The sequence below is a fragment of the Mugil cephalus genome, chromosome 4, assembly GCF_022458985.1.
Source record: "Mugil cephalus isolate CIBA_MC_2020 chromosome 4, CIBA_Mcephalus_1.1, whole genome shotgun sequence".
Taxonomy (NCBI): Eukaryota; Metazoa; Chordata; class Actinopteri; order Mugiliformes; family Mugilidae; genus Mugil; species Mugil cephalus.
The window spans coordinates 10,228,975-10,243,222 of record NC_061773.1 but is presented as its reverse complement, the minus strand read 5'-3'; the positions used below and the strand labels follow the sequence as shown (position 1 = coordinate 10,243,222).

Sequence of the window (14,248 nt, the reverse complement as noted above, 5' to 3'; positions counted from 1 at the left end):
TCTTTGTCACAGTGTCTTTAATCATACCAGCAGGACTGTTAGGCAGCAAATAAGCTGACCTGACCCGGGAGCTGACTGGATCACTGTTCAAACGTATAATCTTCAACGTGTAACCCCTCTCACTTTACCCCATTTACATTAACTCAGGACCACTGGCACCATGCTAACTGAAGCATGAACATTTTGCGGCTTTCACTTGAAATTTTCAAATTTACTACCAAGATGACATATATATACTGTATATGTATATATATATATGTGATTACTTGTAGTTGACCCACAGAGAATTATGTATTGACATTCTTGGTCAATGGTTTTGGATGCATGTTCTGCAACTTTAATATTTTGGTTACATCTTAATGTAGAGAAAATATCTTTAGCATAGAAGGCAGATGTACTTTTTAAATAAAAACTATAATGTGTTTTCAGACCAGCGCTTAAAAATAAATTGACCAGCGGGTGAACATCCAAATGTTAGTCCAAAGTTTCTTTCAGAAGAGGGTGGAGACCAAAAACAGAGAGAGAAAAAAGCCAGAGAACTACCAGTACGCCACATCTCTGGATTTGGAAAACCTTCTCCCGCTTGTAATACAGAACTATAAAATGAATATACATATCTATACACAATACATATCGAAAAAAGTTGTATCGAAAGCATCTAAAAAATTGACGCACAACTTGAAAATCATCACCTTCCTAAAATAACAGCCCAAGTCATTTTTTGACAAAATTATTTTTAATAATAAACATCATATATATACAATATTTGGTTCCCTTTTGTGTGTTTTCTGAAAAACCTGGAAAAATGACTTGGGTCATTATTTTAAGAGGGTCTCGAAATATTTGTCATCATCAAGATCCAGGAACCTCCCATATTAAAAAGAAAAAAATTGTCATTGCCATGTTTCTGAAGTGCCCTGATGCAGCTAGACCGTGTAAAAACTGGTAAAAAGAAAAAAAGAAAAAAAAAGTATACTTCTCATTCTGAGCAATACAGACCATGTGTATTTCTTACGGATGCTGTGTTTTTTCTTTACCATTTAGAGATCCTCCCACCCTGACCCCATACGTGTGCTCACGTGTTTCAAGAGGAGCCGCTTTGGCCGAGTCCAAAGAGTTAGATAATAATTGCCTGGGAGTGACTGCCAGCAGGACTGTGAAAAGATCCCATGAATATGTGAGCCCACATACTCACCCTGTTCCCTCACACTCCCCACTGTACAGTGGTTGACCTGACAGATTCTTAATCCCCATGTGGCTATGTTTTCTCCAATTATTTGCTCTTTCAGTTCACTGTACAAAGTCAAGAGGGGGCAAGTCATTAGCTGGGACTGTTTACCCTACTTTCTCAGCAGTCATGCCATCTGCGTGAGCTCTGTAGGTTGCATAAGGCCTGGCAGATATGACACCTCCGCAAAACCTGTTCCCTTTCATCCATTGTTTCACTCTGCTGTTTTCAATTTTATCTCTCTTTGCCATGTGCCTTCCTTCTTGCTGTTTCTGTTCGTCTGTTCGTGACTTCACTCTCCTCCACCAGATATCCCTCCACAATTTTTATATTACCTTTACTCATTGTGCACCTCACTCTGTCTATGTACTCCTCTTCCCTCCTCTCCTTCTGTCATCCGAAACAGCTGACAGACCAGACCCTGCCTGGTGGTGACACTTCACCCACGCCGACCCATGTCGACCTGAGCCAGATCACTCGTCCATGTGGGAGCCAGAGCCAGGGCCAAGGCCAGGGTTTCTGCTGTGGGTGGGGGAAGAGGAGGGGTGCCGAGGCCGGCAAGATGGCCCTAGTCGTCATAATCATTCATTGCCTGCTGGTCCTTCTGTCCCTGGCCTCCTCCCACTCTCCGTGCTTTTTTGTCCTCCTCGTGTCAGGACCACAAGGCACGCGTATCAGCTGAGCCCAGGATGGTCAGAGTCAACGGGGTCAGGTGGCAGACGCCTGGTTAATTCTCCTGAGGCTGCAAAGTCCTCGCATCGGCTCACACACACCGGCACTGAAATGCACAGATAAAGACAGCGCATTCACAAAGACACAGAATAAGAGCGTAGACGGAGGGCAACGATATTAGTGGAGGCTAAATCGGTGGCAGAGGTTGGGGTTGATTGGGGTGTGTCAAACCAACAGATAGATCGGCATTAAGAAGAAGGAAGGGGGGGGAGATAATAAACACATGACCAGATGGAGAGAGAGAGATAGCCCTATTATGTAGATCCTTCCAACCCTCTGCCCTGTCTCCTCTCCTCCTCCTGGATCCCTTATGCATATATACCTTTACATTATTCAGTAGGTTATAATGAGAGTAACTGAATATTGCGGGGGTTGAAAAAAAAAAAAGGTCGCTGGGCGGTTTAGATGGCAGAAGGTGGGCCACAGGTGTACAAGCCTGAGACTTATTCTTCTGTTTGACCCCTCATTATCGCCCCCAAGTTCTCATTCATTATTATCCCGTGTCCTCGGGTGTTTGAGAAGCGGCGTGTCTGTCTGCCGCGGTCTGTTCGCCGCACAGTCTGTCATTCATATTTTAAGAATAAATTATTCCATATTTTTTAATCCATTATTGTCTGCTCATCTGCTTGTCTGATTCCCAGTCTGCTTTCCTTCCCCCACCAGCCTCCACCGTTCTGATCACATTTCCAGCGACTTTTCAAATGGCTCGCAGGTGCTTAAACAATAATACGACTTTGCTCGGAAAGATTAAAACTCCGCAATCATCTGAATGTCATCTTTGATTGAATTCTCGCAAATCCCCACCGTCACATCTGCCTGCGTTGTGCTTAATCTTTTTCTTTTTTTCTTTTTATCAGTTCATCTATCTAGCTATCTGTCTATCTATTCGCCAGCCTGTCCTGGACGGCCCGTGGATGAGCGGTCTGGTCTGTTGTTACGGAGGAACAGGTGGGGCAGGCTAAACAGTCAGCACAGGCTTGAAAATCACACACACACACACACACACACACACACACATGCTAGCTGCAGGGAGGCAGGCAGTCAGCCGCTCAGACACTGGCCCATATGGTAGACCTCTGGAGCTGTTGCCCTTAGCGGAGCAGGGGAGGGATGGATGGAGGGAGGGAAGCAGAGATGGTTGGAGGATGGAGGGAGCAGGAGGAAGCAGAAGGAAGCTGGGGGGAGGTTGAAACTAATCAGCAGGCCACCCCAACTGTCCACTGTCTTTGGGGAGTTGAGACATGCATATAGTATGTGGCTGATTGAACCGAGTGGGGTGGATGACAAGTGTGGGGGGAGCTGTAGTGCATTTGAGTGTGCACGTGCGTGTGTTTGTGCGCATTTTACAATTATTATTTCATTGTATTTAACAGGAATAGAGACATTCTTTGCTAACACAACAGCAACATAAACTGCAAAATTGAAATATATATCAAATAAAATTTAACAAATCTAAAAGGTATTCTTTGATGTCTTTTTTTTTATTATTATTATTTACAGTCCACAAGGTTAGGATAAGTGAAAGCATCTTCACTCATTCCAGCCATAGTGTATTTTTTACACGTAGGCACAACATACAGTCTGTGACTTTCCAAACTGCTATTAAGTTCAGCACCAGATGGCGGATATATATTTGGGCAATACTTTCTGTCAGAATGTAATGAAAATGCCGCCTTCTTTTTTATCGGTTTGGCTCTTCTACACAGCGACTGAGTTTGACAGCAAAAAGAAGCTGTAAAGCTGATGTGCTGACTTTAGGTTTAGTTCAATTTTATGGCTGTTTCGTCCATATCAGGTGAACGGCGCAAGGACACTCCTGGAAAAAAATATGTCTTAAGTGCTGCGAGTCCTTAATACAACCCGACAACCACATATCAGCACCATAACATCAGCATTCAGTCTCAAGTTTAATGACCCATAGTAAGGGCAAAACTATGGAAAATATGGCGAAGGCCTGTCAAGATGATGCTGAACATATGCTTACATATAACAAGCAATACCATACATAACTACATGTACTCCAAACTAAAAATGTGTTTTCTATGAGAGGCCATCCATTCTTCTGTGTGTGAGGGATCCTTACAAATCCTGCTGCTCCATTCACTGGGGTCTTAAAGCATATTAAGCCGCCCTATAGGCCGGCCACCTGCCACTCACATCACAGAGTAATAGACTGACAGATGTATAGACAGGAGGTCAGATGGTCAAACACTTTGTCATAATGCTAAACATCATTAGGTAGACGCGCTGCTTAGGTCAAGCACTCGCTGTTGAAGCCTCCTGTTCATTGTTGCTGACATGTTTATGCGCGCCGCTCAATGCTCATGCTAAGTAGCACACATGAACGTTGAACAAAGAGGTGTACAACAGCGGTAAAAGTTTACGGTTTTACAAGTTTACATGTGAAAAACCTTCATATGAATCACTTCTTTCAGTTGCATTGTGACAGATCTCACCCTGAAACTGAGATTTGTTAGTCCGAATTCTACAATTTTATGGCAATTAGGGGCCAAAACAACAAGATGATATATGGGCCTGATTATCACCTCGTAAAATGTTAGCACAGAGAGACCTACGTACACATTCAGCAGACATTCGGGTTTGTGTTTCACCTAAAAACACAAAGTTGTTTACACTGGACAGTTAGAATGCCGTTTTTCAGCTCCATATTAAATGAGATCAAATTTATTTACTTTATTTATTTGCCCCAGTCTTTTAAAACTGCTGTAATCAAACCTTAACTTAAGAAACCTACTCTTGACCCAGATGTTTTAGCCAACTGTAGACTAATTTCCAACCTTCCTTTTATTTCTAAATTTTTAGAAAAGGTTGTTGCCAGTCAGTTGTGCGACCATTTAAACAGGAATGGTTTGTTTGAAGAATTTCAGTCAGGTTTTAGAGTTCATCATAATACGGAAACAGCTCTGGTTAAAGTTACCATCAATCTCCTCATGGCTTCAGACAATGGACTTGTCTCTATACTTGTCCTGCTAGATCTTAGTGCTGCGTTTAACACCACTGATCACAGTATTGTATTACAGAGACTTGAACGTGTGATCGAGATTATAGGAACTGCATTAGACTGGTTTGAATCATATCTGTCAGACAGATTCCAGATTGTCCATGTAAACAATGATTCTTCTATATATGCCATAGTAAGCTATGGAGTTCCTCATGGTTCTGTGCTAGGACTAATATTATTCACATCACACATGCTTCCCTTGAGCAATATTATTAGAAAGCATGGCATAAACTTCCATTGCTACGTAGATGATACCCAGCTATATTTATCCATTAAACTAGATGCAAATAATCAGATGGTTAAACCCCAAGCATGCCTTAAAGACATAAAGGCTTGGTGACTTGTAATTTTCTACTTTTAAACTCAGACAAAAAAAGAAGACATCATATTTGGCCCTAAACATCGCAGAGTCATTATCTAATCACTTGGTTTTGTTGGATGGCGTTACCTTGGCCTCCAGTACTACCGTGAAAAACCTTGGTGTTATATTTGACAAGGATATGTCCTTTAATTCACACATAAAGCAGATGACCAGGGTTGCTTTCTTTCACTTGTATAATATCATCAAAATTAGGAACATCATGTCTCATCGTGAGTGATGCAGAAAAACTAGTTCATGCATTTGTATCTTCCAGGCTGGATTATTGTAAGTCATTACTGTCTGGCTGTCGAAATAGATTCAATATGCTGCAACAAGAGCACTGACAGGAATTAGCAAGAGAGATCATATTGCTTGAGTTTTAGCTTCACTTCATTGGCTCCTTTAAAATCCAGAATTGAATTTAAAATCCTCCTCCTTACATACAAGGCCCTGAGAGGCCTAGCTCCAAATATCTGGAAGACCTCATAGAACCATATTGTCCCAACAGATCACTATCATCTCAAAGTTCAGGTCTACTTGTGGTTCCTAGGGTTTCAAAAAGTGGAATGGGAAGTAGAGCCTTCGGCTATCAGGCTCCTCTCCTGTGGAACAAGCTCCCAGTCTGGGTTCGGGAGTCAGACACCGTCTCTACTTTTAATTTCAGGCTTAAGACTTTCCTTTTTGACAAAGCCTATAGTTAGTGCTGGACTTAACCATCCCTTTAAAATCCAGAATTGAATTTAAAATCCTCCTCCTTACATACAAGGCCCTGAGAGGCCTAGCTCCAAATATCTGGAAGACCTCATAGAACCATATTGTCCCAACAGATCACTATCATCTCAAAGTTCAGGTCTACTTGTGGTTCCTAGGGTTTCAAAAAGTGGAATGGGAAGTAGAGCCTTCGGCTATCAGGCTCCTCTCCTGTGGAACAAGCTCCCAGTCTGGGTTCGGGAGTCAGACACCGTCTCTACTTTTAATTTCAGGCTTAAGACTTTCCTTTTTGACAAAGCCTATAGTTAGTGCTGGACTTAACCATCCCTTAGTTATGCTGCTATAAGCCTAGGCTGCAGGGGGACAATGCACTGAAAACATGTCCTTTACTTTATCTTCTCTGGCACCTTTCTCTTCTGTTATAATTTCTTTTCTATTACTAACTGCTGTGTCTCCCTGTTTCCCCTCCCTTCTTTTCTCTCTATCTTCTTTATTTCTACCCGGCTGGCCTTCGGCAGATGGGTCCTCTGCACCCTCTTACCTTTAATTTCTTTTGCTTTATTTGGATCCCCCATTAGCCACCATTCATGAAGAAGTCCACACATAGCCAAACGTCAAATAAACAAACAAGACATATAACGATGGTAAAATCATGCTGTTATTTATAAAAAAAAACTACAGATGTTGCACCTTCAATTCCCACTAGAAATTTAAAATTTTATCCTATAACTGAAAGTAAAAACATTGTTGAGGCTGGTTCAGTAGCAGTCAGATGCTTTGATTTGTACAATTTCTTGGGTTAAATGTATTATTCAAGTATTATTTTTATTTTGAGTACTATTTGTTATTTTTCTTTAAAATGCATGTGTGTTAATTGACATATGGTTGGATCAGAATTTAATAGCTGTGGTCCATTTAATCCCTCGACAGTCTGATCATCTCAGTGATCTTTAATCTCTTGCTCAAGAGATTAATCTATCCCTGACATATATTAATATTATGCATATGCTAAAATTGTCTTCTTAACAGGGTCAGTCTGGTAATATTTTCGAGGAAGGGAAAAAGAACAAAAGAAGTGTTACTAATGTCTGGCAAAAAAATAAATAAAAATCAGAAATTGTTGTCTTAACGTAACAAAGGCATAACCCTAATTAATAATCTAATATTGTCTTAAACGGCCTTCAAACAGAAACTGAAACTATAGACGTATGTATGGTCATAATAGGATGAAATGCTTCAAGTTTGCATGTGTTGGTGTAATAAAGGCATATAATCACTAGAGGGAGACAAAATATTGGAAACCAACCTTTAAAAACCCCTGCAGGACATTTACTGCCTTGTCTGCAAATTATACTGAAGGGACTGAAAGGAATTATTATGAATTCAGTAATAGAGTAGAAATCAAGTTACTACCTCGGTATACACTAGAGTAAACATGCATTTAATTATAAATAGAATAAGGAATTAAGCTCTACCTTCTTGGCCGCTTTAATGTTCTGAAGAAGTTTTTATTAACATCCTTAAGCCATCTGGGTTGAGAGCAATTTTCAGCCAATGTTTCAAACATGTTTTCATTAAGGGAGCAATTGCACCTCATCAGCCCACCCAGAAGCATGTTTTCTAAAATTGGGTGCTGGAACGTCTTTGCTATTTCACCTGCTGTGAAGCAGATGCAACGCAGGCTGCCACACACACACACACACACAGCTGAGGAGCTGGCAGATTACTTGCAGATGCAATAGAGCATAGGAAACATGGACTGCTTCCTCAGCTTGTTTCAGGGACTCATGAGTGTTCTTAATGTCTACTGTACGCAGTTAGGTGCACCTCTGCTGAGTCACCGCAACAGTGCTTTGTTTGTCTGTGTTAAAGTTGGAGTTAAGGCCAAGGCCAAATGACTTGGCCGTGGCTTATCACGCAGACACTTATGTTGACAAATTCCACAGCAAAATACTTTTTTTTTACCAGTAGTAAAGTAAGTACCAGTAAGAAATAAGTTAAAAAATGAAATATAGATTTGGTTTGAAGTGGTTTTAAAGTTACTTAAAATGTAGTTTTTTTATGAATTTAAAATAATGCAAAAGTTCTGTTGGATGTCAGACACTGTTTTTGTGAACCTTTGGGCACTAGTTGAATCAAGTTATGACCTAAACAGGGATGATATGCAGTGAAAATATGAACAAGAACAGCAAATATCTAAACCAATATTTTGGGTCATTTTACTGCTTTTCTTCACGTTTATTGAAATTCATGTCTGGCACACAAGGTCCTTTGAGCTGAGAGGATTTATTAAGCTTCACCGGTGCACATACACTCTGCTGCAAACTCATTTATTGCCTATGCAGGAGAGAACCAACCTTTACAGAACATCACATTGATCCCGTATCTGTCTCTTGTAAAGACTGTGCTCTTGGAGAGGTTGTGCTAATATGAGTTTACATATTCCATTAAAAGTTTAACAATGTGGAAATAGTTTCAGCTGGCAACAGCTCTCGTGGTACTGAGTGGACATGTTTTTTTTCCACCAAGGCCAGAACATTTTTTTTTTTGTACGTTTTTCTTTGTGAACCGTACTTTGAGCAATAACTAATAAACCAAATAAATACATTTAAAAATAGTCGCTGTTTTAAGCTGAGGGTTTCAAGAAAAGCAACAAGAAGGGGCAGATCTCAAGCTGTATATGCTTTTTGTTTTGGGGATATTAAAGCCTGATATGAGCTCTCTCTGCAGGAAACTTTCTGGCCTCGGGAGGGGTATTGATTTTATTTTCTTCATGAAAAAACATGAATCTTTTGGGCAAATTAGATCTATGATCTCTGATTCCAATGCACAAATGCAAAATAAACAAATAAATGAATAGATCAAAATCTAATTATGAGGGACTCAAGTTGATTAGTGGATAACAGTCAACAAGAAGACCCTTGAACTTTGAGTGTGTCTTGCTAATCGTATCACCCTCAATTAACTTTATTTCTTAGTAGCGGACAAACCTCTTTGGAGGAGGGGAAAGTCGAGAGGGGGAGAGAGGGGGGAGGGAGTGTGTGTGTGTGCCTGCATGCCCCCTGCCCCAGCCCTCCTCCGCCCCCTCTTTACAGAACTGCCAGCCCGTCTAGAGTTATTCCAGGAATGCGTTGAACATGGCTGCCGCGATGAAGGCGCAGAAAACGGGACTGCTGGAACTTCGAGTGACCGTGGACCGCTGGATCCGCGTGTTGGCCACGCTCACCGAGGACACGCTGACGGTAAACCCCGGCGAGGGCGCAGAGGAGCCCGCCAAGCCCAGCCCGAGCCCCGCCGGCGCGCTCAACGGAGACCCCCCGAACCTCAGCTCGTCCCCGGTCCCGGAAACCATCACCAACGTGAAGCGCACCGTGCGAGTTACCAAGCAAGATGTTGGAGGGCTCGGAATCAGCATTAAAGGTAGGACAGTTTCACGCGGAAGTATCGCAAATTAGCGACTTAACTTAACGGCGAGTTGCTGTCAGTCAACAGGAGACTTGGCCAACTTCAAAATGACGCACGAATGCCACAAAGTGAGCGACAAAATTGCACTTTTCCACGTTTTCCCAAGGCTTGTTATCACTTTCAAGCTCGCAGCGAGACCCGGGGTCGTTGTTTACTCTGGAAAAAACAAAGTAACAAACAATCAGTAATAATAATAATAAAATAAAATAATAACGCAAAAAACAAGTGACAGCTGTGATTTTCTCAAGCAGCGCCTCACCTCAACGGGGAACCATTTCAGAGTCACCGGAGATGGTCATTAGTTAGTAGTTACTGTTGTGTAACAAGGCTCAAAGTTTGAGGGTATGGGCTGAAACACACTAATCTTCGTAGAAGTACGCTGATTCAGAAAAATGAGGAAAAACACATGCTTTTTCTTAATATAATGATAATAATGTCTGAAAAAACTCCTTTTGTTACATAAAAAAATAACCCATATGGCAGCATTATCAAAACAATGGTGATTTTTTGTTGTTGTTTTGTGTTATTATATTGTATTATATGTTTTATGTGTCTAGGAGTCACACTACAGATCACAATTTTTATTTTACTATCTAAATATGTCCTATATATGCAACAAAAAGGGAATACTCGTGTCCATGAAAGATGTGAACATTAAATTTGTAAGGATGTCTCAGGTTTTTTTGTCCCCCAATCCCATACTGATCTTTTAATATGCAGTGTCCTCTCCTGGAGATTAATGGTCTTCTTATCAAACTTGTGAATGCTAATGTAGTGAGGAGAGGGTAGCTTGTACTTTTAGAAAACTGGGTTCTGTACTACAGAAATGGGTTGGTCATCCAATGCCAAACTCTAATTTTTATTTTAAATCCAGTGTTTAGTGTTTGTTGCTTTATTTGTTCAGCCTTTGCGTGAGTGCGCTATTAAATTGAATTTTTTTGATGGAAAATAAATTTGGTAGTACTGAATAATGATCTCTTACTACCGCCTCACCAAACATCCACATTGCACAATTTCATAATTTCTGTCCGACCGACTTCCTTTTCCAGGAAAGTACTTTTTAAAGTAACGCACAACAACAACAACGCACAAGTTTCTGATCCAGATCATTTTAAAAAAGCCTGGATCGGCCACGGGTGACACGGTGGTGTAGTGGTGGTTCCTCCGTGTCCAAAGACATGTTCAGCAGGTCCACTGGCTGTAGGTGTGAGTGTGAATGGTTGTCTGTCTCTCTGTGTTAGCCCTGTGATAGACTGGCGACCTGTCTAGGGTGTACCGCACCGCCCAGTGACAGCTGGCCTCCAGCACCCCTACGACCCTCCAGAGCACAGTTACCCAAAACAAATAAATGAATGAATGAATCGGCCAAGATTCTGATCTCCCAGTTCCCACTGGGGCATCCCTGCTTGTGAGTGCTACTAAGTGCAGAGTTAAGGTGAATTCAACTGCCTCCTGGATAGTCTAATTTTCCAATTTTTGGAAGTTCACATGCCTTAAAGGCGGAATGTGGAAACAGCATAGGCGCTTGAAAAATGTTTAAGCAACAACAACTGTGACATGTGATTGATATCAAACACATGCACGACGGCCGTCAAAAGCGGGATATTAGGAGCTTACGAGATGCAGGTTGCAAATGACTAAACTGAAAGATCTGACAACTAAATTCCCCGTCGTGACCGTTAGAATGTTCAGTATATGATGAAACGGGGTAAGAAAGTTGGTAATTGAACTGTGTAATCATTGATCATCATGATGTTGAACAACATAACCTTCATAAAGATTTACTGCCACATGACTTTTACATTACAGAGCATTTGTTTTTTCCTCTAGTATACCAAATGAACTGTCTGGTGAATGATGTCAACAACTTAGCAAGTCATTTACCAAAATGTTTGCAGAGTTGTTGTGCGGGGGCCGATAATGTGAGAGATTTTTCCAGTTGTTCTGATGTCACACAAGCATCAGCTGCTCTGATTGCTCCTACAAAATCTAGTGCGATGTTGAACAACTCAAAGTCCGCCACAGCACATTGCAGTTACGCCAGTGTCGTCCCTCTGACCTCTCCATGGGAAAAGGTTGTAACCTCTCCGTGTCTTACATGCCCGCGTTGCGTTTGCGGCGGATGGTAAAAGTCGCTTCCTTGTCCCGTTTCCTCGACCTGCAGCAGCAGGCCGCTATCTCCGTGGAGATCTCAAAGTGCAGAAGACTAGGGAGGTTGTGCGCTGGGAAGATATGTAAATAAGATGGAACGGATAGTGCTGTGATGGCGACACTGGAGAAAGATTTTGATTTGACGTCCTGGAGGTGCCCAGAGTTGTCGACATTTTTGTTTAACTCACATTTCAGTGAAGCATTACAGATTCACACCCATATCTTTTTTTTTTTTTTTTTCCTGTCTGGCTATCTCTCTTATTTCATGCTCATTTTAATGTTTCACTCTGGATTTAACTTAGCTTGTGAAAAAGCTATCATTGCAGCAAAAGGAGTGATGAATAATGTGATAGTAATGTGCGACATGCGAAGGAACTCGCATGTGTGTGGGTTGCATCTTCTCCCCGGCCGCTCAGTCATCAGAGGTGACTTGCTTGACCGATGGCCACTGCACTGGGGTGGATTTGATGGATAATTGCGTACGCGCCACAATGTCGTGTCGCAAAACATGCCTCATCTTTGTCCCAGCTGGTGACGTGTTCACTTTGGTTCCCCCCGCCACTTCCACCAACGGCAAAACAAAAAGCCAGGGCCCTAATGACATAAATGTAATGTCCACCTCTGTGGAAATGGGTGGCTTTGAAAATCAGACAGCATGTTATTAAAACCAAATCATAGCTGGCAGCCCGCTGGCGTGACATTGTTGTGATGCCGGTTGTTCAAAGTCAGGCAGCGAGGGAGGAAGGGTACACCAGAGTGACTGGAAGAGAAAGGCAGCGTCACAAAGGGCTCCAGACTAACTTCTGTCACTAGAAGCACTGTGGACCCTTCAGTGTAATTATTTAAATTTTCCCCCATTTTAGCTGTATGACTGAAAATGCCACAAAAAGTTGCAATAAATAATCCAAACCTGAAAAAAGAACACAGCTTGTCATATTACATGATGCAGTTAGAGTTAGAGTGATTAACCACAGTTAGAGTGAATTAACCACAGAGTTCACAAACAGAAAAACGCTGACACTGGCACCCACTTACACTAAATCCTAATTTTCAGGTCACAAATGTGCCAGTAGGTGTAAAAATAAATAAATACGACCTTGTACTGCCTCAAAACATGGTCGCAAAATGCGAGTGTTTGATCGCAGTCTGGAGCCCTGCAACTAGTGCCCGGAGGAAGTCAAATGCATATTAAAAAAAAAAAAGGAATAGTGTTAAAAAGGGTGAAGCAAATGAAAGAACTGCACAAAAGTTGTTGTGGGCTAGCTGACACCACATTGTGAACAGCTGAGACGAGCAGCCCACAGCAGTCAGTTGTCATTGGCCAGAGATGAAAGCTATGCGGCTGGGAGTGGACTACTTCACTAGTGTTAATTTTAGGGAGCCCACCCCAGCTTGCAGAAGAGCATGAAGGCAACCTTTTACTCACATGTCTAAATTTAAGAGGGGAGACCAGGAACCTAGACTCCGGGTCTCTAGATAGGCCCGCTGGTCGAAGTTAGCAGAAGCCTGGTCCTGCAGGACTATTTCTTTGCCACTTAGGTGCAAGCATGGTGGGTTTTTTTTACCACAATGAAAAAGTCTAAAAAAAAAATAGTGTGTAATTTAAAGGCATCACGGACATTGCTTTGATAGTCTTAGGTGAGGTTTTACGTGAACTTAGGTCAGTGCTTTTTAGTTTTTAGGCCAAATTCTACATTTATTGCTGCTTAAATTCTTTTGCCCTGGACTAACTCGCTCAGATGTTCACATAAGCAATACTTTTGTCTGTTAAAGAGGCTCAGGTGCAGCCTTACATAACAAATCTATTGTAAAAAAATATCCCTTCTCTTCAAGCGGCCCAGCGCATTCATCAGGAATATGTATTTATCATTATTTTACAGTTGTTGAAACAATTGGGTTTGTTCCAGCGTTCATTAGCACAACTGTATGCAGCGCAGCACCGCTGAGGTTTGAAGTTAGATGCTGACCACGCGGAATTCTTTGAAAGGCACGTTGTCACAACAAACATATGGTTAGCTCAAAATTACCTAATTAGGTACGTGTCAGGGTTGTACAAGCCGGTACCATTCATTTACCTGACATAAGTAGCTACGCTAGCTCCGCCCCATCTCCACCGCTGCTCTCCACCTGTCAGCTAAGTGACAGGCTGCCAGCTGGGAGGTGCCGAACTGTGGTTGACATGAGAGGTTTGGCGGGAAAAAGATAGGAATGCAGGGGGAATCAGGCTTGTGCAGGAGCGGCAAACATACTGATGGTTATTTTTACCACACCAGGTCAAATGTGTTTATTCACCAATCATGTCAATGGGAGGCGTGTCGGACCGGAGTGAAACGTCAAAGTATGTGAGGAGCAGTCCTCACATGTGTAGCACTACTCCTTGATTCTGTCATTTGCATTCTCCTCAGTCGGCTGCCCCGAGGTCAAACTTAATAATTTCTCAGAGATGAAGGTGGAAAAATCTTTTACATCAATTCACTGTAGTTCCTTATTCAGTCAGACACCTTCTGTCTGAATGTACCTACATCCTTTTGGTATCAATACGTAAGTCATTTTGACACCTATATCACTATTATCCTCT

The 14,248-nt window shown here is 41.9% G+C and overlaps 1 protein-coding gene across 1 annotated transcript in view; it reads left to right on the top strand.

Annotated features, from left to right (window-relative positions):
- The first annotated feature begins 8,297 nt into the window (after positions 1-8,297).
- The window catches only part of snta1 (syntrophin, alpha 1), a 33,663-nt gene continuing 27,712 nt past the window's right edge, over positions 8,298-14,248 (top strand). Inside the window, exon 1 of the mRNA XM_047583719.1 lies at positions 8,298-9,474. Within this exon, the coding sequence (XP_047439675.1) occupies positions 9,192-9,474 (283 nt within the window). The 5' untranslated portion in view covers positions 8,298-9,191. The remainder of the gene's footprint in view (positions 9,475-14,248) is intronic.